At 41.4% G+C, this 27,994-nt stretch overlaps 2 protein-coding genes across 10 annotated transcripts in view; one reads left to right on the forward strand and one right to left on the reverse strand.

Moving 5' to 3' along the window:
• Positions 1-27,994, reverse strand: part of FMN1 (formin 1) — a 156,729-nt gene that overhangs the window by 126,287 nt on the left and 2,448 nt on the right. Inside the window, exon 2 of one of the 2 annotated variants that reach the window (XM_081886468.1) lies at positions 9,655-9,833. In XM_081886468.1, the coding sequence (XP_081742594.1) occupies positions 9,655-9,833 (179 nt within the window). Of the gene's footprint in view, positions 1-1,041; positions 3,065-9,654; positions 9,834-27,994 lie in introns of those variants that run through there. The other variant, XM_081886467.1, reaches the window with a different exon arrangement.
• Positions 1,568-27,085, forward strand: LOC309356221 (uncharacterized protein). 8 transcript variants are annotated; one of them, XM_081887483.1, is made up of 7 exons: positions 1,568-1,699; positions 3,064-3,500; positions 3,701-3,807; positions 6,697-6,807; positions 9,995-10,467; positions 14,055-14,539; positions 15,357-18,368. In XM_081887483.1, exons 1-5 carry the CDS (start codon positions 1,687-1,689, stop codon positions 10,002-10,004), a joined length of 678 nt encoding a protein of 225 aa, XP_081743609.1. In that variant the 5' UTR covers positions 1,568-1,686; the 3' UTR covers positions 10,005-10,467; positions 14,055-14,539; positions 15,357-18,368. The 8 variants fall into 8 exon arrangements, with proteins under 8 accessions (XP_081743609.1, XP_081743607.1, XP_081743606.1 ...); XM_081887481.1 differs by lacking the exons at positions 6,697-6,807; positions 9,995-10,467; positions 14,055-14,539 and adding an exon at positions 26,802-27,085 and having other exon boundaries at positions 15,357-16,849; XM_081887480.1 differs by lacking the exons at positions 6,697-6,807; positions 9,995-10,467; positions 14,055-14,539 and adding an exon at positions 26,802-27,085 and having other exon boundaries at positions 15,357-15,471.

Raw genomic sequence — 27,994 nt, forward strand, 5'->3', positions numbered from 1 at the left:
GCTGCCAATAAACTCAGTAGGTGACCTTGGGCCAGCAACTACCTTAGCCTAACCTACCCCACAGGTTCTTTGTGATGATAAAAATGTACACAGCCCTGAGCTTTCTTTTTTTTGTGGGGGGGGGGGTAGGGGGAAGGCAGGATTGGAATGCTGTTTTGATGCCATGTGTGGCTGGCAGACAGCTGGCTTAGAACTCACCACAACCCAAATTTCAGATCAGCCACAGACTCAATACCTTCTGTCAAATTAAGGAAAAATCCAAACCAGCACTCCTTATCTTGGCAGGGCTTTATGGAATGGTGGGACCACTGCAGCACCTGTAGCCCTGCTGTGCATAGTGATTGGCAGAACATGGGAAGATCAGGCAGATCCCTGCACCAGTCTATATAGCTGGTGCAGTGACTGGGCCTAAACTGAGTCTGATGCTGCATGGATGGCTCAGAATCCAATGGATTCCAGAGGAGCTCAGGACTCCCCACCCATATAAAATCCAGCTCTATGGGTTTCCAAGTGACGGTACATTCAGTGGGTAGAAGGGGGCTCTGTGTCAGAGGAGTGGCGAGACTCTCCAGGCGGCAGGAAGCAAATGGGGGCCTGCAGGGCTAGCAGAGAGACACTTCTATTCAAGCCACACACTCATTCCTGCCTGCCACACAAAAGGGGTGTGTTGATTGCTCTGCTAATCATCTCTCAACTTCAGCACATTTCTGAAATGCGAAATTTTATGAAAATTTCAGTGTGTTGTTATGAGGTTAGACAACCCATATTGTGTTATCATATTTTGCATGGGAAAGGGACTATGGAATTTATAAATAATAACCCACATTTCAACAATACCGTTCTGAATTCACCAATGCAGCTTAGTATTGTGACGCTGGGTGCTGTCAAAACAGGCATCCCAGTCTCAAAATGGTAATGCTACGCTTGGGTCTTTTCTGTCCAAAATAAGCATTTGCCATACGTATTTTAGATCACACCTATCTATTTACCCAATTAGTATTTTGCATTAGCCGTAGCATACAAGAGTATTAATCAACCTACTGGTTTTGTGTCAGTTGCTCCATCACCTTTAGATCTTTCAAATACTGCCTTCAGCGATTCTTTTTCATGTCTCATTTTGCGTTTTATCGCTTCTAGCTCTGAAGTATCAGCAGTTGTCTCTTTTTTGGGAGGGCGTGTAAATAAAGCTTTAAATGCATCCAATGCAGATTCAGCGGGGCTTGGTTTTGCCTCTTCAGAGGTGGAGGATGCTTTTCTCACAGAAGATTTGCTTTCTTGGCCATTCTCGCTGCTGCCAGAATCACTGGACACCTCACCAGAATCTTTTTCTTCATTTTTAGGCCCTAAGAGATGAGAGAGTTGTTCTAGAAAGGTAGGGGCCGCTTTGGGCTCTGCTGGTTTCCTCTTAGTTAACTGATCAGGTGCAATACTGGACTTTTTAACAGGCTGCTTTAATTTAAGCATAGCCAAGTCACTGTCTTTCTGTTTGATTTCAGTGACAGTTTCCTCCTGATCTGAAGAGAATCCTTTCTTCCGTACACGTAACCCACTGAAAAAAGCAGGAAGCTGAAAGGTCTTCTCATTCAAAGATGGTTTTTGGGTGGATGCAGTGCTGGAATTGCTTGCAAGAGGTACTTGCTCATCTACAAACCCCTGAGTATCTTCTCCTGTCAGAGACAGGCCTGTATGGTTCTCATTGGTCAGTGCTGCAGTTTCAGTTTCTGAACAAATTTCATGTAGTGTATCATCCATTTCTGTTGAATGAATCTGCTCTGTTTCACCTCCATTTATAGTACCATCTATTTCTCTATATCCTTCTGTTTCTGGCTCTCCTTTATTTTGGTCATTATCCTCCAAAGACACAATACTATTTAAAACAGATCTGTTTGCTATATTTTCGTCACTGTTAAGATCTGTAGGCTCATTGTCTGATTCTGTGTCACTTGTTGCATGAACCAAAGTACCCTGAATAAGAATGGCATCCTTGTCATTTTGTTTGCCAAATTCAGACAAAAGCGAGTGTTGAAAATCTGAATGGGAAACATAGGGATCATTCTGCTCCTGCAGTTCCAAGTCATCTGGGCCGTAAGTGTCAGGTTCATAGTCATCTGGGACAATGGTAGTGTCTACAAAGTCAGCAGGTGTGCTGCCGTAGACTTCATAATCAACATGGTTGCTAATATCAACTTCAAAGTTATCCAGGGCAGCATCAACATCAGCATCAAAGTCAGTTGGCACCCAGGCACCCACTCCTGAGTCAACTGGGGCAGTGGCATCAGCCTCGAGGGCAAACATGTCGCAAGTACTGGATTCTGAAATTTCATAAGCATTGTTTGGGCTTTCAGCCTGTGATATTTCTGAAAGTTGATGATCTCCATCCAGATAATCATCTCCATTGATTCTGCTCCTCACTTCCTGGTTGTCAGCATGGCTACTGATATCATTGACATTTCGAAATCCTTTAAGAACAGCTTGTTCTTTTGAAGTGCCTGGTTGCAGTTTAGCCGTGAATCCAAAAAGGGCTTTCATAGAAAATTTTGTGTAGAGAGTTGGGCCTGGTTCAGGTTTGGTTGCCCCCTCTAGACTGGAAAGCTCATTATGGTCTGAAGTCTGATTTGCTTCCATGTTGGGCAAATCACAGCAGTACTTATTATATTCCCGGAATATATCAGTTTGTTTCTATATGATTACTCTCAGGGAACATCTTTCATTCAGTCTATTACATTAAAACACCACAGAGAGAGGCAGTTTTTCACCAGATCACACGCTGCTCTCTCTAACAATGATCTGAAATGCACATTCCAGCCAAACTTTACAACTTGAACAGAGGCGAAACGGGAAGATTTTGCATCGTGTTGCATACCATAAAAACTTCCCAGCAGCGTCACAACTTATTATTTACACAATGGGCCTACTTTTTGTCAACGCAAATCTGCTACAAACTCCACCGCCTGTTGCACTAAGGCTTACTGTTCTTTTCTGCTACACTCAGCCTTTTTACTGAATAGAAATAGCAGTTAACAAGACAGATCTCTTTCTCTCATTCTCACTCTCTCTCAACAGAACAGCTGGTACTTGCAGTTTGCTACTTCCTCATGCCGGCCCGAGAATCAAGGGAAAAAATCGTCAGCAGAAAAACTCCTCAAAAGTTTCTTGAAAGGCACCCCACGGTGGTCAAAAGCTGCTTTGAGCAAAGTCGTCGAAGGAAGGCAAGATCAGAAAGCTGGAAAATCCCAAGCAGAAAGAAATGTTTCCAAATCTTCACACACGAGCCTTCTTTTAACTTCTGGAGATTCCTAGTTGCTGAGAAGTCCCAGTTAACGTTGGTGCCCTTGAAGCTGAATAATCATAATAAAAAGCAAGCAAGCACCACTCTTCCGCTTTTGCTTCAGGTTTCTGTCTGGAATGCAGATTCCAGCCAAGGAGCACCAACCAACGAGGCTGGTTTCGTGTTGCTGCGTCTTAAACTCTGCACAGCTCTTTCTGCGAACCATAAACAGGTAAGTTATCAGACAAGGTAACCACACCCACGGAATAAAAACTACCTAGGAGGGCAAGGTAAACAGCCACTGCCCAGAACTCGGCCATTAACTCTGCAAAGAAGAGAGGGGTGGAAACATGCACGTCCACTGTCTTATCTTCCAAAGCGATTTCTCTTAATTCTTTTTTTTCTTAACTCCCGGGTTTCTTTGCATCTTAGATCTCTGCACCTATCTTATTTCCTCAGTCTAGGAGAGGGGGAAAAGAAAAGCACACGGGAAGAAGTCCCAGAGGGGGAGCTGGGTTACTCCGCGGCAGCAAAAACAGGTAAGAGCCGGTGACGAGACGAGAAAACTCCAAGTAGAAAACTCTGTGTATAAAAAAGGCTTAGAACCATCGAGTCAAGGTGTAGCTAACTTAGAGGCAAGTTGCTTACAACCTCCTCTCCCCGCCCCCCACCTCAATTCCTTTTCTGGCAAATAGCCTTATTCAATGTTTTATTTTTTTCCCCGGGGGGTACTCAAGCATACACATACCCCTAAAAATTTTGTGAATCATCTAAGTTTGGCCTCATTGAGGGGCAGTATTTCAATATGAGTAGGAAAATAAGAGTACCCCTGAACATTTTTTTTTTAGAATAAAAAGCACTGGCCTTATTAGATGACTCCTAGCATTTAAAACTGGAAGGCTGCAACCTTCTGCCCACGTTCCTGGGAGTAACCCCCAAGGAACTTGGTGGGATTTACTTCTGAGTAGGTGTGTATAGGATCGCACTGCAAAGGTTTTCAAAACATAGTAATCACACCAGATGGGGGTGGTTATTGGTTTGTTGTGTTCTTATTTTGTATTTTTACGTTGTGAACCGCCCTGTGGTCTTCTGATAAAGGGTGGTATATAAATTTAATAAATAATGATGATGCTAAAGAAAGCTCACACCAGAAATCTATCTAATCTAGCATCCTAGCTCAGATCCTAGCTGTCCTGAGAATGGGACAGAGTTCATGTTTGTGGAACGGAAGATTTCCCTCTTCCCACTCTGCTCTGATGTGCAAATAAAAACTTTATTGCTCCTTACAGGAGCAGAGAGAGCTTAGAAGCAGGCAAGAATGGAGACAGTAGCCCCATGTTTTTCCTCCTTGATTGGTAATCAGAAGTATACTGCCCTTAAATATAGAGCAAGATGAGTTGGGATTCATAAGAGACCCTTCTCTGATTTTACACCTAAGTTATGGAACTCTTAATAATAATAATAATAATTAATAATAATAATAATAATAATAACAACAACAATAATAAATTTTATTCATTCCCTGCCCATCTGGCTAGGTTTCCCCAGCCACTCTGGGAACAGAATATTAATATTAATATTCTCACCCTCCTCACCTGCTGTGCCAACTCTGTTTTTTCTCATGTAGGTATTGAATTTGAAAGCCTGAAGCTTTCAGTTTGTGTGTTGTTCATTTTCTAACCATTTTTTTGTTTTTTCTTGGGCTGGGGAACTGGGAGGGATTTCTTTGTTTTACAATTGTTATTAAACTTCCCTGAGTACTGAGCACACAATGGAAGAATAGTATATAAATCTTCGGAAACGAATAACTGAAACAAACATGGTTTTGGCAATAAATTTCATAAGTTGGTCACACTAAGTGAAGTGCTTCCTCCTCTTTGACCTGCAGCTTTGCCAGCCAGTTATACTTAGTAGCCTTGGTCTGTTCAGGTATCATTCAGGTTATTAAAAGCATACCCATTTATAACAGGAAACTTCCAGACTTCCTCATTTCAGCATGGCGCTTTCAATCTAAGCAGGTATGAAAGACCTGTTTATTTAATTTACACTATCTGGGCCTCAACTGCTAGCTTTCCAGATGGCTGGTGCAGTTCTCAAGTTGTTGGAGGGGGACATAGGGAGATCCCTAATGAAATCCACCCTGTAACTCCTCCAATGACAGCCTTCTAAAAACAGGTGGCTAAGGGGACTACAGTGGTACTTCGGGTTAAGTACTTAATTTGTTCCGGAGGTCCGTTCTTAACCTCAAACTGTTCTTAACCTGAAGCACTACTTTAGCTAATGGGGCCTCCCGCTGCTGCCGTGTGATTTCTGTTCTCATCCTGAAGCAAAGTTCTTAATCTGAGGTACTATTTCTGGATTAGCAGAGTCTGTAACCTGAAGCGTCTGTAACCCAAGATACCACTGTATACTTAAAGCCCTGAGTTGCAGATAGTCATTGAGTTTTAAGAAATCATAGAAGAACAAAAGCAGCTTGGATTATACAGTTCCATGTCAACTTTGATCAGTGAATATATATTTTCAGGAATATTAGGGCAGTTTGACTGTGTTCTGGCAATCATCTCTCAGCTTAATAAGGCAAGATATGGCTTCATTTGCATATCATAGCAAGCCAAACTATAGCTTACTGGGTCCACACAAACGTGAACACACCTGGCAAGGAACTCCCATCTCTGTTTTTACAGCAATCCTTGGCTACTACAGCTCATGGTTAGCAAGGCCAGAGCTAAACCACAAGCCTGGGTTTGGTTGACAAACTGAGCCAAAGAAATGTAACCCTCAATTTGAAAAGGTTTCCACAGCCCTGTGCTTCGTGGCATGAGAAAACCAACCGCTTGCAGTAGAAAACCATCTCAACTTAGTCCTAAAGGAATGTGTGAAATGGCCCAGAAGCTTATTTAATAAATAAGAATACAACCATGCTTTGGACTAATATTCTATGGCCTTTTAAATGGGTGTGAGAGAAGGGGGTTATTGTTTTGTTTTTGTTTAACTGATTATTTTGTGCTTGTATACTGTATCTTTATGTTGTGAAGGGGCCTGAGATCTTTGGATGAAGGGCGGTCTATAAACTTAATAAATAATAAAATAATAAAAATTAGCTGGCAACTGACTGAACCTCTGCTTTCCAAGGTGAATGGAGTGGAAATCCTCATTATTATTTTCCCCTCCTGCCATTATGTTCTCTGTATGTGCATAACAATTTCTTACGCTATTTACACTGTAGTGACTGCTTTGCAATTGCAATGACTGTGGTGACTTTATCCATTTGAGGCATGGTCAGCTCAGGTTGGCAGGCAGCATACCATCAAAAGGTAGATAATTATAGTGTAATTGTATAATGTGCTTTTATATTTAGAGCACTACTCTGTCTTAAATGGACTAGCCAGGAGGAAGGTAGTAAGTCTTAATTTTTGTTCACTAAACAGGTCACAGCTCTTCATACAGTCAATATTTAAATTCATAATCTACTTTCTGAAAATGGAGATATGGAATGCATATAGATTACCAACTCAATGGATGTTTTGCAACTGTCTTGGGTAAGGAATGGTGGATTTTCCAATGTAGACAACAATGACATTGCAAAGATAGAGTTGCCACCACATTTCCTGAAGGAACTGTGACTCAGTTTGGTCAAACCCTCCCATTTCTGTGTCATAATCTTTGAAACTAAACATCAAAGGATAGTATATAACTATGCTTCAATTATAGCTAAATGCATCCTGTATTCAGAAGGACCAAGTAGTTGAATGTTCAGTTAATAATAGTGAACTCATGTGGTTTGATTTTTCTGTTTGGAAGCAAAATAGGACAACCCCCAAACAGTGGAGTGTTTCCTGCATACTCTCCCCAGTATGAAGAACAGAATTTGAAATAAAATAAATGTTTAAAAACAAACCCCAAATGGCCTGACAATGACCTATGAGCTTTTTATGGGCTTAAGTATGCTGCAAGCTGCCCAGAGTGGCTGGGGAAACCCAGCCAGATGGGCAGGGTATAAATAAATTGTTTTAAGTGTATCTGGTTTTGTGTGTTTTTAAAAAGTGTTTTAAATTGTTTAATGTGCTAATTGGTGTGACACAGCAGTTTAGAAGGAAAATTTAAATTGAAATACAGTCATACCTAAGGATAAATATGCTTCAGGATAAGTATTTTCGGGTTGCGCTCCGCGGCGACCCGGAAGTAACGGAGTGCGTTACTTCCGGGTTTCGCCACTGGTGCATGTGCAGTCAAAATGACGTCATGCGCATGCGTGGAAGCAGCGAAACGCAACTCGCCCAGTCGCGTTCTGTTCAGGATGCGAACGGGGCTCCAGAACGGATCCTGTTTGCATCCCGAGGTAGCCCTGTAACAACAACAACAACAACTATTATTTTCATATGTGCAGAATCACAGCTTTGGCTGTACAGCCTTATAACCACTAGAGGTTTAAGCTTACTATAATAATCCCAAACACCAAAGAAGCAAGCAATTTGAAATATAAGCAACAGGACTGTATTAAAGCAGTGACATGAAGACACACTGTCAACAAGCAACTCTAGAATTACCATAAATCAGAACTTTACATTATTTTTTTTTACATCTCTCACTAATTATTTCTAAATTTTGCTTCATTTTTGGATCTCTGTTTTGTGGATGTGACACTTCATGTAAATATCTCTTTCTTTTCCAGGCTCTGCAGGCGCACACATTTAAAAACGCAAAAATAGGCAAAATATTTTAGGTACAGTTTATTGTTTACAGAGTTAATAACAAATAAATTTACAAACAGATTCAATTGCAACATGTGGGAACATTGCTAACTGTTGAAAAGGCAGGGCCTATCACTTAATTCTCTGGTGCTATAATGTAAGTAGATGTACAAGTGATTTATCAAAAAGCAACAACTGCTAAATTTCAGAATAGGGTGATAAAATCTTACAGGGTTTGGAAGATTATTCACAGCATCTTTCCACAGATATTGTGTCTTTAAAAGAAACTGATGTATGCAGTGTTTCTAATGGCCTGTGAAATAGCTGCCTTGCGGATCTGAAGTTGCTATCATGGTGGAAAAATGTTGCACATATTGGACAGTCTGTTATTTTTCTATTTGGAATACAATTTCCCTATCATAGTACAGTTGTACCTTGGAAGTCGAATGGAATCAGTTCTGGAAGTCTGTTCGACTTCCAAAAAGTTCAGAAACCAAAGCGTGGCTTCTGGTTGGCTGCAGGAAGCTCTTGCAGCCAATTGGAAGCCTCAGAAGCCCTGTCAGACGTTTGGCTTCCAAAAATAGTTTGCAAACCAGAACACTCACTTCCGAGTTTGTGGCGTTTGGGAGCCAAAAGGTTTAAGAACTAAGTTGTTTGAAAACCAAGGTACAACTATTTAAAACCCAGCTATCACTCCTTTCCCTTTAGACTCATCTTTTATTGTGCATTGTGATGGAGAAAGTCAACATGAGTCGGGTTAGAATGCCTATTTTGTTATTATGGTATGAAGGATTCTTAAATATACAATGAGAGTTTCAGAAATATTACTTATTAAAATAAGATAATGGCAAAATTCCCTAACTTATGTCAACTCGTAGTCTTAATTGGGTGCACATTAAAAGTACAGGACTTCCAAGTGTGAAAACTGTACAAATACAGGTGCATGAGGGGGGGATGCGAGGGGGGGGGATGCCATTAAAACAAACATTATAATAGTTTGTGGTATCTGCTGTGGTTTCAAATCAGATGCAACAAACTAATTAATGAATTCATTTCAGGGTTTTTTTTAAAATTTAGCTAGCAACTGCCTACAAAGTTAGGAATAACTAGTAATAAAGGAATACCCAATTTAGCACCAGTTATTCATTTCCATCATTTAACTTGTACGTAAAATGCTAACATAAAAAGCCAGTCTGTAAAATATAGCCAAAACTGAACATACAAATTCTAAGTTGATAAAGTTACTTTATCAAGCAAGTAAACATGCACAAAACAAAAGTTTTCTTAAGGGCATGCATGCAGCAATCTGATTTATTTCTAATCCATTCCTGTAGCTTTGCCAACAGATGTCAGCATTGCTCACGTTAGTTCAACTCCGAGCACTGCTGCAGCAGTTGCTGATCATTTGGCTGAAAACTGCTGCACGATATCAGAATATTAAAGGCTTTATTGCCCGGAACCCAATAATGGTCTGTAAACATCTGAGGTTGTAGCATTGCTGACGCTAATCAAGCATGAGCCTGAGCAGTCTTTTTGATAGGAGATTACTGTGAGTCCCGTATTCAGGGTAGAATAGAAGTCTTATAAATTATACATTAAAAAGAAGAGCTAATTAACTATGTTGTTAGTGGACTATTTCATAAACAGCAGTTTGAATCAATAGCAATTAATAAAGTCATTTATAGAACTACTCACATTTAGGTCCAGGCGCAGTGAATTTCTGTCAGCTCTCTCTGACTCACTGAAACAGGTAGATGGGTAAGATTCTCCCAACCTGCAACCTAAAACCCAGGCATCGCCATCTTTATTTGTGACATGTATATTAGCTGCCTGTTCTGAAAAGTCATTCTTCAAAGCAGCATCTGCTGGAATACCTAAATGATTTTAAAGAAGAAGAAAATTATCCCCATTTATGAGAAGTGCGGTGTGCCACTTGGAGCTTTACAGTACCACAACGGAAAGAGTACTATATATTTTGCTTCCATTTGATTGACAAGATTTTAACAGCCCGTCTTGAGTGTCCCTTTTCTCGCAGCTTCGTCTGAAACAGACTCAAAAGTTCATAGCTCCTTTGCAAAAACTCCTGTGCTCTATACCAAAAACAGATTTCGTAGGCACACCCTGATTACAGATGATCGACTCAACAAGTCTCCCAATCAAACCTGGATTAGAGAACTAGAAAAATGCTTGTCACCAGGTAAGCAGGAGCAGGAATGGAGACAGGGCCTGAGTAGTACCATGATGCTTGCCAGCCCAGAGCATCTTTGTATCCTTTGTACACAGGATTTTTATCTCTTTGGACGGCCAGGTGACCAAGGGTCAGGAGGGAGAGTTTTGCCCTCGGTGAAGCATATCCCCATTAGAAGAATGTTACTTGCCTTCATTCACATACGGAAAATAAAACCAAGAGATGTACATGGGAACACTTGTCATATTTAACATGGACCAGACTGATAATCCTGATTCCTTGTGCTAGATCTCTTCCAGCCACATGAAACATATTTAAAGGTAAAGGGACCCCTGACCATTAGGTCCAGTCGTGGCCAACTCTGGGGTTGGGGCACTCATCTCGCTTTATTGGCCGAGGGAGCCGGCGTACAGCTTCCGGGTCATGTGGCCAGCATGACTAAGCCGCTTCTGGCAAACCAGAGCAGCACATCGAAACACCGTTTGCCTTCCTGCCGGAGCAGTACCTATTTATCTACTTGCACTTTGATGTGCTTTTGAACTGCTAGGTTGGCAGGAGCAGGGACCGAGCAACGGGAGCTCACCCCATCGTGGGGATTCGAACCACCAACCTTGTGATTGGCAAGTCCTAGGCTCCATGGCTTAACCCACAGTGCCATTACTTTGCTGCTAAGAACTTAATAGGAGAAACTGAGCATCAGGCCCATTCCTATCTAAGGGTCCCCCACTGTAAGTTCCTGTCCCACCACAGATTCACTCAATTCATGCGCAATATGTGTGAAAAATGATCCATGCGTCGAATGGGGCAGCTGTGCCACTGGCCTTGCCTCAGCATTTAACAGGTGACTCAGCCCCACCCACCAGTGTCCCTGATCCCACACAGGGTTTTCTGCACCCATTGGGGCTTATTTGAATAGGCTCCTCTGACCTACTCAGAGGTCAGGATAGCAGGGAGCAGAGCCAGGGGTACAGCCCCACTGTCTCTTTCAACACATGGAGGGGGACAGTGTGACAACGAGACAGAAACCAGGAACTGGCTACAAACACATTTGAATGGATGCTAAATGCAACAGCATTCAGCACATGAGCAACTTCCAGATATCCTTTTATATACCATGCCACAAAACCAGGAGAAAATACAAAGGAAATGGGCTCCGTATACAGAGGTGTACTGCAGTTTTTAAATAGGGGAGCCACAGCAGTAGAGACTAGCATAGACTGAATGGATGTGGGGCTGCCATGGGGGAAATATGGTGGACAGACAGAAACAGAGAACAAGAGCATAGGATGAAAGCTGCACAAGATTGAGGGAAAATGAGGTACATGTTTGGATGCACAGATCTATATATGAGAAGCACACTTGCAGATACAAAGTCCCAAAGGATGGAGTCACATTGAACAGAACGTACCAGATGATATTTATGTAATATCATTAATACTTACAGCCGGCCCTTCACTGAATGTTCCCAGTACTGGTTACATAAAATATCACAATTTTTAAAACAATACAATACATTAAAACCATTAAAACCACTAAAACTGAACAAAATATCTTAATATTTAAGGAGCTGTTTTGACGTTGTGTGTGTGTGTGTGTACACTTTTGGTGCAAAATTGGCTCCTGGCTTAAGAGTTTTGTCTCCAATAACCATTAGTAGAGGATCAGAGGTCTACAGCAAAGTTGCATTTCTCACTTTACAAATATCCTTGTTCAAGCACAACAACAGCAATTTAATCAGACAGAGCCAGTAAAGATTATTGCTAACCTGATTAGGTAACATGGTCGCGTATCAAGGACTTCTGGTACAATGGAGAATGCAACTGTTTTCCAACCATTATCTCCCATGGCCACTCTTTGTCCCGGCTTGGACTTTGTGGAGTAGTTTTAGGAACTGATTGGTCTTAGAAATATATCATACAGTTGAAGGGGTAGGGCACTCACTGACAGTGAATGTAACAAAAACCAGAGACTGTTATGAGGAAGACTGATAAACATCAAATATGTGTTGAATGATGAACATGCTGCTGAGCAAAAACTACTCAGGTGAAAATAATTCCAAATTCTATAAAATTCCTGCTTAGGCCATGTTCACATAAACAGGAACTTCAGTTTCACGAACTCTTGGCAGTGTAATTTTCTTCAGAACTCTCACTAAAGGCATATTCACATGGCTCTTTGAGTGCATAATATCTATAGCCCCCCCCTTTAAAAATCATTTTGTGGTGATTTTCAACTGCACTGCCACAGGCTTAGCAGACCATGTGACCACCAAGCTGAATTAATATTGGATTTGATTTTGATGTTGATTTGAAACTGGTGAACAACCCAATCACCACATGGTCTTATCAGTTACCTGAGTGGCTCATACAGAAGGACCATGTGGCTCCTGTATAAATAGGTCCTGAGAGAGAAGTGAGGGCTACTGCATAATCCTACTTCCAATCTGTTCATCTGATATCGCAGTACAAGGAAACACTTTCTCATGAGAAATCCAAGTAAGGAAAACCTGAGAACATTTAGCTGCTAATGCCAGGGGGTCTTACACATGGAAACATAAGTGCTACAGCCCCCTTCTTAAATAAAACATACAGGTGTTTATTGTGTCGATTCCCCTTGTGAACAAAAGTGCAGTTCAACAGAGTAGCCAAGGCACAAATGAAAATAGTAATCTGGCATGTCTTTATTTCCTAAAATCCCTAAGATCTAGCGCCCTCTAGAGTTCGAAAGATGCAACAATCCCATGCATATATTATAACAATATACATAGAAAGTAAATGAATTAAAACTACAGTATTATGCTATAGGAACAGAAGGGGAGGTGTGGTGAGATAGAATACAGCATCTACGAATGTGACTAAATAACAGAATAAGCACAACCCATTTTGTGAACTATTCTTCACATGGAAAGAGGTGATCAAAATCAACAGCATAATCTCATAGCATATAACCATACTATATTAGGCGCCATCTAGAAATGTTATAAAAACTAACGTTATGATCCTGGCACACTTAAGTGCTTTTAGGTCTCCATGATTTTACAAAAGGCTATTTTAAGTTTCCTATTGAAAGCTTGCAGACCATCTTATGCATGTTTACTCAAAAGCAAGTATGTGCTCAATGGGGCTTACTCTCAGGTAAGTAAACACAGTTGGGTCATGCCCAATATTTTAATAAGACACTATAATTTAAAAAAAATGTTGATAAAACAGATTTGTTTCCAGTAAGAACCAGGAAGTTGCTCATTTAGCAAAGGACCATAATTCTGCTCAGTGAAGATATTTCAACCGCATATTTCAGCTTAGGGCCACACTACACATTGCGCTGCAGGTTAGTGTTTCATTTGTGTTTCCAGGATTGCAGACCTGCAAGTACAGGGCAGTATACTACTACTATACTACTGATACTAATACTACTAGTAGTAATACTACTACTACTAGTATTATTATTATTATTATTATTATTATTATTATTATTATTACCACTACTACTAGTACTACTACTAGTAGTAGTGGTAATAATAATAATAATAATAATGCTGCATCCACAGGGGGTCAGGTGAGGAAGATGCAGACAATGTATTTGGTGGTGGGAGGTGGACATAGTGCTTTACCTTACTCCCAGCATCATTACCCAGTAAAAAGTTGCCTTCCCCACACTACACTTCAGTAAAAAAACAAAACAAGAAGTTAGACCAATCACAGATTTCCTGTGCCATGTTACTGGGAATGTGTGGCACGGTTTGTCCTTTAGGATGACCTCGACTTGGAAGATATTCCACAGGCCCTGGCTGCTGCTTTCCAACCCAGCCACTGTCACGTGGAAGAGACATTGTTAGCAAAACCCTTTTAAAGGACTAAACAAGGACAACAGCAAAATCTTCTTGTTTGTTATTTTTTTGCCTTTTCAGATGAAATCTTCTGGAGGACAGATGTGTCACGTTTTACTGCCAGAGGAAGGCAAAGCACATCATCATTTACACATGCAAAAAGGCTTCGTCAGAAGTAGCCCAAATGAATTATGCATCTGGTTTAAAGTAACCTAATGTTTGGTTTTCCAGAATCACTGCGACATTTCCTCAACGAGAGGAATTAAGGCATGCTGTTGTTGTGTGCAACAGTATTTATTAACGAAAAGTTCATAGCACTGAAGAGTGCAATCCAACTGTCGCTGGTTCATCAACTGGGGGGAGGGGTGGCGCTGGCATTAGGATGAGACAGAAGACTCCCAATGCCACCGGAAGTGGAGAAATACTGCCTTAACTGAACACACACGTGTAAATGCCTGGGAAAGGTTCTGCAGGTGGAATTCCACCCGCAGAAACCTAAAAATGGGCACCACAAGAGGAGAACTGTGAATACCTAATACCCATGGTCAGCCCACCCATGAGGCAAAGTTACGATCCACAGGGCCTGTAAGACAGAGCTATTCCGCCTGGCTTTCAATTTGAACTTAGCCTGATCTTTTATTCCCCTTCCTTCCCTCCCCCTCCCCTTTTTATGAAGATTACCCGCTCTGGGATCCCACAGCTAATTCTCTCCTGGTCTCCTTGCTGGCCCAAATAGGACTAATTTAGCCAGCTAGCCCTGGTGATCATCTAATGTTTATTGGATGGATTTCCCCCCTAAATTGATTTTTGAATTCTGAATTTATTGTTATTCACGTTTTATATTGTATTTTATGCTGTTTTTTCTTTAATCAATTAAGTGTTTTAAATTTGTTGTTAGCCGCCCTTAGCCCGGTTTTCTGAACCGGGAAGGGAAGGGTATAAATAAAATTATTATTATTATATTATTATTATTATTATTATTATTATTATTATTATTATTTAGCCTCCAAAGAATGCATCGCCCGTTGCCACTGCCATGTGCTTCTTGGAGACCAGATCTGCTTCCAGCTCAGCAGCCCCCTACCCCAATGCTGCCTCTGCCGTGGACTCTCAGAGAATAGGAGGCACTGCTGGTTTCCACCCACCCCTGGGGAAGAGATGATGGAGGTTGCCCTTTGGGGTCTCCTGGACTCTGGACCTGCCCAGCATGATTTAGAGCTGACCCATTCCTCCCTCTTAGTTCCCAATGTAGATCTTTATTCCCTTGTTTCTAGTGGAGATATTCATCCACCCCTTATTCCCTGGTGGGAGGGTGTACAGGCATGGCAGACATCTAAACCAGGACATGACACAAGTACAGTGGTACCTCGGTTCTCATTCCAGAAGTCCATTCGAGTTCCGAAACATTCGAAAACTGGAAGCGGAAGCCTCAATATGGAAAACTCAAAATGGAAACCGTGTATCCTGTTCGACTTCTGAGGCGCGTTCCAAAACTGAGGTGTTTACTTCTGGGTTTTCAGCGTTCAAGTTCTGAAATGTTCGACTACAGAGTCGTTGAAAAACTGAGGTACCACTGTAATTCCCCTGCCGTTGACACCAATGGGAAGATGATACACAGTATAGATATTGCTCTCCCCACCTCCCTTGTGTTTTGCCCCTCCTTTCATGAGCTGGATATAATTTTGATGTTGTGAATGTTCTGAAGAAGTAGCTATCACAGATCCTGCCTCACTCTTCCCCAGAAATGTCACTGTGCGTATTCTAAATGCTTTTATCGTAAGTCTGTGGGTCAGATCTGGGGCGAGTCCTTATCTATTAAACTACTACTTGCCATGAAATCAGCTCTGTTTTAAATGCTTGGTAGTTTAAAATACCAAATGCTATTCATGAGCAGGGTGTCCAACAGAAAATGATACCGTGCTAAGCAAAGAATACCTGAAGTCGGTTCCAACAAGGGACATTAAATAAGAGTTTAGCAGGTGTTGTGAAGAAAAAAACCTGTTAATTTCTACTCAGAAGAAAGCCCAAATATGTTTGATGGGGGTTGCTCTTTGGTAACTGTGTACACAGGATTGCAGCCCAACTCTTTTGTATAGAAATCAAAAGGGATCTAAAAGGGATTACTTTTAAGCCCCTTGCCAGGTAAGTTTTGAAAACCTCTAAAAACAGAGTCAGCAATAAGATGCTGATATTCACTCCTTTATTTAATTCTACAAATCATAAGTACCAGATAAGAGAAACTAAAGAATAACATTGTTAAATCTGGATGTAGTTCAAATTTTCATTCTAATTTATGATGTTTTGTTGCACAGATTTTCCATACTTTTACTCACCGGGCTAAATTGATTTTCCATTGGTTTTGGTCTGGGCATGTGTCAACAAAGTTGCATAATATTTTCCAACTATTTTTAGTATGGATAAAATTTAAGAAGACAAAATTGTGGCGCTTAAAAAAAAATAAAAAACAGATTATTCCATCCATTAAAATTGCTTTCATGAAGGTATCCAATCATTTTTTCCTGGCCAAACTTACAGGCTTGCCTTCTGACAGTGCGGGGACAATCTGTCTCTACCACAAATGCTACCAATTATCCGGTCTGCCCTCCTTGACACGTTCTTCCCCTTGCTTTTTCCTCTCTCAGTTTTCCTTTCACCAGCTTCATTCTGCCTCTGTGGGCTACACTTTCCCAGTCTCAGGAGAAGCAAGGTTTGCAAATGTGGCACCCATGGGTGCAGCAACAGCACCCTCAAAGTTCTCCCCTGTTGCCATAAAGCCTCTGAGTCACCAGCCCCAGCACTTACTACCCCCTTCGTCAAAAGGTGGCATTCCTTTTTTCTTCCTTGAAAAGCACATACAGCTGAAGGAGAAGGAGAAGGTTAGAAGAATTTCTCTAGTTTTGTGGCTTGTGGGAAGGTGACACTGATCTGGGAAGAGGAGGGAGAGAAGTGACCAGTGACTGTAGGGTAGCGCTCACTCAAAGATCCAAATGGATCTTAAAATGTTGGCAACCTCTGCAGTAAAGGCTTCTCAGGAGTCTTATTCTTGACTCCCCCATCCCATCTCATCTGTGTGCCATTTGAACTACATTATTTATATTTGTATGACCAGCAATGATGTTAATGATTCCATGATGTTAATGATTCCACAGTTAGTAGTTCTCATACATCTCTGGATCCAGGGAGTGTCCTGGAAAAACCGAGGCATCCTGGTTTTTTTCTTGAGAGGATGGCGGCCATTTTGGGTGCCATGATCTCTCGTGATTTCATGTTGTGTTTCCTCCACTGAAAAAGCTCTTGGGGGGGGCATGATCTCACGTGGCACCCCAAAATATGTTTTTGGGCACTACGCCCCCAAAAGTGTTTTTCAGGGGTGGGGTAGATTTTAGTGCGAAATGGCCACTATCCTTCTGCAAGAAAAAACAGGAAGGTGGCATCCCAGAAGATGGCGACTGTTGGAGGGTATGGTGCTACTGCCACTATCAAGATGTTACAAAGCCCTTAACAACTTGGAACCAGTTCACCTAGTAGATCGCCTGACCTCATATGTGTCCACTCGACCGCTTTGATCAGCAGAATCAGCACTTTTACAGGTGCCACGTAATACTTGATTGTTTAGTGTGGCAGCACCGACTCTGTAATTTTTGTTTGTGCCTGCTGAATACACTTTTATTTATACAAGCCTACCCAGATATTTAGAAAGTCTGTATGACTTTTAATTTGTTTTAGTCTATTCCATTGTGGTTTTAACTTTCTATATGTTTTTAATTGTGGCTGTAAATCTTCCAATGATAATTTTATTGTAAACCCCTTTGAGGTTTTTTCCTAATAAAGCAGGAGATAAATTTAAACACACAAATAAATGATGGCCAACCTGGTGGTCTCCAAATGTTATTGACAGCTCCCAGAATACCTGACCATTGGCTTGAGTTAAGCATCCAACACATCTGAAGAGAACCAGCTTGGCAAAGGCTGGGCTAAAGCCATAATGGGACTTGACCTGGAAATTAGCATTCCATTTGTTAATAAGAATGAAATTGAAGCCTTTGAATCAATACAGCTTTAAAAAATATGTGTTTCCTGATTTAAAACAAAAAGCCCATGCAAAACCTGTTTCACCTGTACCAGCTACAGAGGTTCACCTAGGAGCTCCTTACGAAAAACAAAGGCAATAATGAAGCATCAGTAAAACAAAAGTGTATCGTGTAATGACTGTGCAAATATACAGGCTAACTCAATGCAATATTTAAACAGCAGGCAGCTAACCTGGACATAAACTACGATACAAAAACAAGCTATCCTCTGAAATATGCTCACATCCAGATACACTTCCCCAAATTAAAAGGAAGGTTAATTTTATAGCAAATTTTAGAATTCCTTCCTTTCCATTGCACTTTTATCCAGTTTGCTACACTTTAAATTTCCAAAAAGTCCCAGGATAGATGAGTGAAGATCTGCCCTCATTGCAAAGTGCTTTAATATATACTGTACAGCTGAATATCTATTTCAGAAAATGCATTGTGCCAGTAGATTCTTTCTTATCAGGGCCAGGGCAAGACATTTTGGTACCCGAGGCGAACCACAAAATGCCACCCTCCCACCAGAGGAGAAAAATGTGTAAAGTGAAGATCTACATCATAGAATCACAGAATTGTAGAGTTGGAAGGGGCCATGAGGGTCATCCTGAAATACAGGAATCTTCTAAACCAGGCTTCCTCAACCTCGGCCCTCCAGATGTTTTGAGACTACAATTCCCAGCATCCCTGACCACTGGTCCTGCTAGCTAGGGATCATGGGAGTTGTAGGCCAAAAAACATCTGAAAGACCAAGGTTGAGGAAGCCAGTGGGGCTCGAACCCACAACCCTGGGATTAAGAGTCTCATGCTCTACTGAATGGCCTCTGCACCTGCCCAGCGTGATTCAGAGAAGGGCCGTTTCTCCCCCATGACAGCTTTTAATTACCTTTTCAACCTCTCAGGTTGATTTAACCCCCCCACCCTCGTTCCCGACATAGATCTTTATCCTTCCCTTGTTCCTGAACCTGGGAAACTATTTTGCTAAAGGAAGTAGCACAGGTGCTGCATCTTCGCAAGCCCCTTTTCCTGAATTGCAGCAGTTCACCACTTAGCTATGGGGAGATATGGTAACTCTCCACCGAAACCTCCAGGGTGGAAAGAGCTCGAGAACGCAGTATGATGGGTGAGCAGCAACCTCAAAGCAGAAAATATATAAAGCTCACAATGCTTAAACACCACCAGATTATAAAACACCATAATCTGGATTACCAACATTCCCCACAACCTGACCTGCTTCTATAGATACCTCTTCGTTCTCACTATTCGATGCACTAGAAATCGGAACACTTGTTATATCTAAAGGTTAGCAAGCCAGCTCTTTCAATTACCTTCAGCAAGCTCTGCTTACATACTAGCATAAGGTTACCTTTGTGGAATCCCGAATTCTTTACGATGCCACAGAAACACATGTCTTTCCTTCGCAAACTGGAACGATTCTTTCTCCACTGTAAACACGCTTTCAGCTGTCCTCCTTCTTTTGAAAGAAAACAGTTCGAAAAAGAGCTCATCTCTCTTCAAAGGGGTCTAACTAACTTGAGTAAAATAAAGTATTATGATTATTATTAAGGCTGTCCACATCTGCACACTGCCTTCGCTGTGCTCTAATTTTGGACTGGGTACTGAATCACTGCTGCAACACAGTAGCCTTAAAATCCCAAGACAAGCCAACACCCAAACCTTTATAGCTATTGTTTCCTAACCTTTGGTCTCAAATAGGTACATACCGGTATATTAAAATAGCTCTCCAGTCCTCTGTGACAGCCTAATAAAGTCAGGTAAAGCTCTAGTACATTGTCCCAGGATCCAATAATGCTGAAAGTATTAAGCATTATGGATTTATTTTGGGTGATGACGTTCTACAAGAATGGGTGTAGTAAGCAAAGTTGTAGAAATTTTATTTATAGAGTTTTATGTTTGTTTTTTTAAAATCACAAGCTAATGTGGAAATGGGGAGAATTGAAATGCGGAATAATGAGAAACAGAGAGAAACCAAAATGGATCCTGATCTATGTTTCTGCATGTTGGCATCCATCTGTCTCAAGAGACAATGGAGTTCACTTCCAGGGGTGAAGTCAAACTGCTGCATTAGAAGAAGAAGAAGAGTTTGGATTTGATATCCCGCCTTTCACTCCCTTCAGGAGTCTCAAAGCAGCTAACATTCTCCTTTCCCTTCCTCCCCCACAACAAACACTCTGTGAGGTAAGTGGGGCTGAGAGACTTCAAAGAAGTGTGACTAGCCCAAGGTCACCCAGCAGTTGCATGTGGAGGAGCGGAGACTTGAACCCGGTTCCCCAGATTACAAGACTACCGCTCTTAACCACTACACCACACTGGCTCTCATTAGCGGCAATGAGGTGACCTCACTGGGGCACAAGCCTGTGTGGTGTGTATGGAGGTCCAGGGCTGCCCACAAGACAAAAAACCTCTTTTGTCCTCACTGATGTGCTCCAAAGGAAAGCAGAGCAATACATTTGACACCAGTTTGGCCGCAAGAGATGCGAGGAGGTGTACAAGGCACCATTTAACCATCTTAGGGACTCTACTCTGGACTTGTGTAGGGCTTACTCCTTAGCCTTTTCTTCCCCCAATGATATCCCGCAAGGCAGCAGAGGTTTAGGATCAGAATTTTCCTTCTTCTAGAAGGGCTACTTTCCAAGGTTGACGGGCCCCATCTGCCTCTCACATCCCTGTACAACACATGCCAAAACTGCCGTCTTGACCGCTGGCCCACTACTGGTCTAGTCCAGGGGTCAGCAAACTTTTTCAGCAGGGGGCCGGTCCACTGTCCCTCAGACCTTGTGGGGGGCTGGACTATATTTTTTTTTGGGGGGGGGACAAATGAATTCCTATGCCCCACAAATAACCCAGAGATGCATTTTAGATAAAAGCACACATTCTACTCATGTAAAAACACACTGATTGCTGGTCCGTCCGCGGGCCAGATTTAGAAGGCAATTGGGGCGGATCCGGCCCCCGGGCCTTAGTTTGCCTACCCATGGTCTAGTCTGCTCAATCTGCCAGAGCTTGTCTTCGCATGTGCAAACAGAACTGAGCCAGATGAACCAATGGTCTGACTTCATATAAGGCAGCTTCCTTCGTTCCTTCCTTGTTTATCCAATCAGCTGCTGGTTTCCTGTTGTGCTGCAAGTAACATATGTTTGTTGCCTTTAACAAATGAGTACAGTAACCTAAGGCTATTCCAACTCTAAACATATTAAAAATATTTACCAAATAAAACATATCACAATCTCAAAAATGTTATAACACCACCTACTTGTGGCCAATTTTTCCATTAAAAAAGAGAAAAAAGTAGAAGCTGGAAAAATAAAGAGCAACACACATTGCTAATTACAAAGTGTGGGAGACAGTTCCAGCTTTTGGAGAAGATCAGAAGGCTAACAATTTCCAGATGGATTAACTGGCAAGGTAACCATGGCCTCCTGCCAAGAAAATTATTCTGTGCCCTCAAGAGTCTTGAACAAATCTCTGAACACATAGACCTTTTTTGATGTTTCTCCCTTTATAGGAATTTATTTGTGGGGGGGAAGCTTAGCCGCATTTTTATAGGTATGATTACTGCACCTATATAAGGCAACTGCACCTGAACAAAACAAAAGAAAACCTGCATCACAGGTAGAAGCAGAAGAAGCCTGGCATCTAGGATTCAAACTTAAGCACCTTACATTTCATATATTCACACGGCCATCTCAATTGTCGCAGGAAAGTTGGCATTTCGAGCTCCCACTCTAGGTCAGTGATCACAGGCAGAGCTGGATGCATGCAGTGATTCTATTAGGAAAACCACAGAATAAGCTACAAAGTAGGAATTCACAGCCTCCTTTTTTTAAAAAAAGCTGAGTTTTTAGCCCTTATGACTGCAACAATATGCTGACTTCTGACTGCATAGCTTCGACTTGTAAAACTTACCAAGCTTTTAACAAATACTTTTAGCCTGTTGAAATATAATCTTTTAATTTGAAATGCAAATAATCTTGCAAAGAAGTTGCCGCTTAAAACTGCTAGTATGAGGTATTAATCCCATCAAAGATAAAAAAAGGAAAGACGTAACCAACCACTGCGCCATTATATTTTTTCCTCCTTCTCTAACTCCTTCGTCTGTGTCAATCTGTGACAAAGTTAGAGAAACCTCATTATCATTTTATTCTCTTGCCTGAACAAGGAAGGTTATCCTGGCACTCTGGCAGATTTCATCACTGCTCCTGCTCTGCAAAAAGTCCTGGAGCTGCACTTTCCCTCCCCTACTACAGGTGTAAAATAATTTTGTAGTCCAGAAATTCCGACGAAAGCGGAATGGCAGACAAAATTAATGGACTATGCAGAATTGGACAAAATGACAGGAAGGATTTGAAACCTGCGGGACCAGAGATTTACAGAAGATTGGAAGAAGTATATGAATTATTTGAAGAGCAACTGTAATCAACAAATTACGCTAGTAGGACTACAAGAAGTTTTGTAAGGAGAAATATACAAAGTGTTACAAAGTAGAAAAAGATAGAGATATTGGTTATGAGTTTGAAATGTAATAGGGAAGATAAGAAATGCATACTGAGAGATTACATCGGAAAATTTTCAGACAGGATTGATGGAAGTCAAAAATTTGAATAAGAGGTAAAAGTATGTTTAATTACTGTTGAAAACGATATGTTAAAAAAACTAATAAAAATTATATATATAAATAATAATAATTTTGTAGTCCATGTAATTGGACACAGAAAGGAGAAGGAGAAGGGAGCCATTTAGCAGAAGAAAGTATTGTGTAACTCTGCTTCTTTTTTTTTACTGGCAATAGTAAATTCTGGCATAACTAAACAACACTCTAGACCCCAACTTGCCCTTAAAAAGCAGCCAGCTCAGATCTCTTTAAATATTTTTGTCATTTGGTTCATTTTGACTGCTGTGCAGTGCAATTATACTACATTACTCAGGGAGGCATAACTGTCACATTTGAAAGTTCATGCGCTAACAAGAAATAAAGATCATTACCAGATCAAGTGTTCATTCCGTAAGATAATCTGTCCGTGACACAAAGTACCAAGATTCAAGCAAGATACCTATTAACACCAGCGAGACAACTTCTGTCATCTCGGCTTTTGTACTAAAGATAAAACACAAGTTTAATGTTAAAAGCTCACCAGAATCCCATGATTCTCTTATGCGTGTCTTTAATAGTAAATTCCAATGGATGAACAAAATTAGTACCCTAACATTACTTACAGGAACACTGAAAACAATCTGATATTCATACAGGTTATCAAAATATTAAAGGCTGCTTTAACTATTTTCTGTCTATACATTCAAAGCAATGTGAGAACCATGCAAATCACTCGGTCTCTATTAAAATCGATTTTCTCTCCCCTTGGTTAAACATTGACTTATAGTCACTTATTTTTTCTTAGGTGATGTCAAAAGTAACTTAATATTCTGAACTATACATTTTGCTTCCATCAAAAGTGTCTAATTAGTTGCACTTCATCACACTTTCTCTTGAGGATAAGGAGAGAAGTGCCACAAAAGAACAAAGACATTTAAAGTCATTTTCCAGAAAATCCTTACACAGTCTATTGACTCCTTAAGTTCAAAAGTTAACTAGATTTAGTGGCTTTAGCTCACGGATTTAAATTACTTTTCAGTGTAATTCTCACATCTTATTATTCAAAGTAAAGCCAGTTAAAACCAGTATATTATTATTAGGCATACATATTACACTTTAGTGGTTGTAAAAGTAGCTTCTCTGATACCTCCGTGCAAATATTTTGAATGGATGTAATCCTTTGCCAGTTTCATGAATATGGGTAGAACCTAATGGGTGTCACTCTGCTGATGAAAGGCAATTTTGGGCAATTCCTCCTTCCCGAAGCGCAACACCCCCCATGTACCCTAGAGGGTTGCCCAGCAATCTGGAGCAAAAAAATTGGGGAAGGGAACATGCAAGGGACACAAGTCAAAAAATACCTCTCTCCCTTTTCCACTGACAGGTGATCTGTTAGTTAAGAAGGATTCACCAGCCATTTAACTCTGGTTCAGATTATCATTGAACCATGGCTTGATACTGGCACCAACATCATCATCATCACCACCACCATCATCATCATTATAAGAAAAAACTGCTCCTTTTCCCTTATGGGGTACCCAAGAGCCCATATACAGTCCTTATGTAGGTTCTCTATTGGTAGGAGAAATTAACAGAGGCCAACCAGAGAATATTGAGAAGCAAAACAGCTAGTAAGCCTGATCTTTATTAAACTGTGAGCAACAGGGTGCTCACACACCGCCCCCACGCAGGAGGGAGCAGGAACCCAGAACAATGGTGTGCAAGCCCTTATATAGACTTTTGAAATTGCCACCCTGTAGCTCAAGACCACCCCCCAATACATCATACATACATCACAGAATGTAGTCTGGCAGGATACCTGATAATGGTCACTGATTGCTTTTACCTGGGCATCCTGGCCAGTCTTTTGTGATGGTAAATAATCAGTTCCTGAATCCAGGTCACAGGCTCACCCTATTCATACACAGATACACCCTTAAGACAGGATTTGTGAGCAAAGAGACAATGGGGAGGCTTTCCCATTTCATTCCTCCTTTGAGAGAAACATTTGAAGTCAATTTGGGAGAATCAAATTGGCTTCAGGACTGCCCTCCTGCACTGCTTCGGACATGTGACCCATATAATAATAATAAATTATTATTTATGCCCACCCATCTGGCTGGGTTTCCCCAGCCACTCTGGGCGGCTTTCAACCGAATATTAAAAACAATACCTCATCAAACATTAAAAACTTCCCTAAACAGTTGACTTTTAAAAGTAAAATAGTTGCTTATTGCCTTGACATCTGTTGGGAGGGCGTTCCACAGGGCAGGTGCCACTACCAAGAAAGCCCTCTGCCTGGTTCCCTGTAACCTCACTTCTCACAGTGAGGGAACCGCCAGAAGGCCCTCGACGCTGGACCTCAGTGTCCGGGCAAAACGATGGGGGTGGAGACGTTCCTTCAGGTATACAGGACCAAGGCCGTTTAGGGCTTTAAAGGTCAGCACCAACACTTTGAAATGTACGTTTTTGTCTGGTACATTTATGAACATTTATTTTATATCTTAGACCTTATAATTCTCATAACATCATCATCAATTATTTGTACCCCGCCCAGCTGACTGAGTTGCTAATAAAATCAGTAAGACTTCCTTTAGCTCATTTATGAATAGGCTCAGCTAATGTACATCATTTTAGAACATGTCAGATTGGGGGTGGGGAAATTATTATTCAGATGCCAATTCTGAATTCTGTCTGCAGTATTATTATTATTATAAAACGTTTATCTCCCTTTACTACACATTTAGGACCTGCAAGCTTTCTTAGAAACCCCTTCATGTATTGATAAGGGAGTTTTTTAAAAAAACAAAACCCTTTCTAACACTGTGTCATGTTAGTACAAACAGGAAATTGGTACTGCTCTTTTGTCCCACAGAATACTGAATTGTTCATCTTTGACAACCATGAAACATTAAACTGCGTCTGGGTTTTCATTCCAGTTTAATTCACTTTGCTACCCTTCAGTGATTGGCTTTGAGGAGGAAGCCACATTTACAAAGAAACAACACTACCAATATTGCTTAAGAGTGTCTTGTTCAAAAACTTTAACCGGAGACGCTTTTTCACAGTATCTTAATGAGAACACATCAACAAACAACAGATCAGCTGTCTTTTTTTTTCAGAGGGCCTGTAAAAGGTTCCTCTGTTTTGTAAACTGGTTTTCTTTACTTAGGGGCACATCACAAGACTTTCCGACTGAATTCCTCTTATTAAGCTTGCTTGTTTCTTTTTAGATCAAAGATCCAATTTCTTGTTCCAGCAACTAGTTGCGGCGGGACAGACGGCTAGAGTCTTTGCTGGACTCAGGTAGTGTTGTAGCCTTGAGTGATATTTTTCCCCTCAGGTTTTTCTCAAATACAGCTTTGATCACTGAAATATCGATGCTTCCAGCAGAAATAATTTCCTGTCTTTTGCGAAGACTGTAAAAAGCGATGGCTATTCTAAGAGGCCAGACTTTGTTCTTCTGTACACAGCCATCAGGACTGGGCCATAGGCAGCCAAGCGCATGGGAAGTCAATGTGCCAATCTTGGCAGGATGGAGCACGAACAGCGGGGATGGGGGTGGGAAATGAAAAAGAAGGTCAGTCCAGGGGCAGGGGGAAATGCAGAACAGATTCTGAGCCAAAAGGTCTGTCCAAAGGGTGTGTTGTGCATGCATGCTAGAATGAGCCAACGGTTGTACAACAGCAGGCAGTTAGTTATGCAAGAAACTAGATAGGGAAGGGCAGCCAACTCCCGAAAGCCCCAGCCAATATGGCCCAGTGGTCAGGAATGATGAAACTTCTGGAGAGCACAAGGTTAGCTACCGCTGGGATGGGGCATCAGTCAGATTAGGAGGGGAGCAGGAGCAACATTAGATACCCATCAACTGCCAGGACATCCTGTTTTTTCCTGTGAGAGCACAGCAGCCTTTTGGGGTGCCTTGCGATCATACAATTTCGGGCTGAGTTCTGGCCCCCCCAAAAGTGCTTTTTCTGGGTCCGCAATCTCAAGTGGGTCACATGACTCATGCAGGATTTCGAACCCGGAAGATGGTGTCCCAGATTTGGGCTGCATCATGTTGGAGGGTATGACATCATCCTACGACTGTTGCCACTTAAATTCGACCATGTTTTTAAACGATTCTTTATGGTTTTGTTAGAGGTGTGGGGAAGCTTTTGTCAGCCTGAAGGCCACATTTCCTCATGAGCAACCTTCCGGGGGCACATGTCAGTAGTGGCTGAAGGCCAGAGGAAAAAATGGACGGAACAATGAGTGTTATTTTTAGCTTTGTAAAGTAGGCTGTTGGGGAACGATTGAGGACACAAGGGAACGACAGAGGACGAGATGGTTGGACAGTGTTCTCGAAGCTACTAACAAGAGTCTGACCAAACTGCGGGAGACAGTGGAAGACAGGAGTGCCTGGCGTTCTCTGGTCCATGGGGTCGCAAAGATTAGGACACTACTAAACGACTAAACAACAACAAAGTTGGCTGCGTTCCAGGTCAGAAGTTTCTACACACTCTCACACACATTTCTCTATCCAGTGAAGGAAGAGTTATTATCAAAGCTCAAGGATATGCAACAACCAGGCAAAAGCACTCAATGAGGGGACATGGTGTGAGATGAGGATATATGGCTTAGAGTGGGGGTGTGCACTGAATAGACTCTCAAGGGCCAGATAGAAAGCCCTGGAAGGCCACACTTGAGGTTCCCCACCCCTGTTTTGTAAGTAACTATGGTTATAATTTATAGAAAAGAATGGTAAAAATACAGCAAACAAATATCTGGAGCAAGATTATGATGCTATTGGAAGGCTGATTTTGCAGTTGCCAAGAGAAAGACTCAGACTAGGTCAAAAGGACGACTGTGAATAGTTTACCTGGGGTATAGCACTAAACTAGAATCTAAGGAAACAATACCTGCCCCTTCTTCCTTCACTGTGCACACCTGAGTAGCTTACCTAAAAAGAACACAGTGCTTAGATAGGGAGGTTGAGCACAACAATAGCCCACAAGCCAGTTCGAACCAAGTTTACTGAGAGGTAAGCCTCACACTGATTTAAACAGAACTTGCCTGCCTGGCTTTTCAGCCATTACTGCAGATACCTAGCAGTAAAACATTATCATGTACACTGATCAGAGAGATACTTTCAATTCGAAGTGTAATTAACATGCCAACTCATTTCTGTTAAGGAGGGCTTCACTGGAAAAGAAAATGAGAAGATATAGCAACATCCCAAATTGTTACTGCCATTATCCTAGCATCTACGGTATTTCTGTGCGATCTTTCCAATTTCTGATTGCTATATTGATTTTAAGCAGTCCTGGGGCTTGTCTGCAGCAATGAAAGTGACA

Source organism: Podarcis melisellensis, assembly GCF_964234715.1.
Source record: "Podarcis melisellensis genome assembly, chromosome: 1".
Classification (NCBI taxonomy): domain Eukaryota; kingdom Metazoa; phylum Chordata; class Lepidosauria; order Squamata; family Lacertidae; genus Podarcis; species Podarcis melisellensis.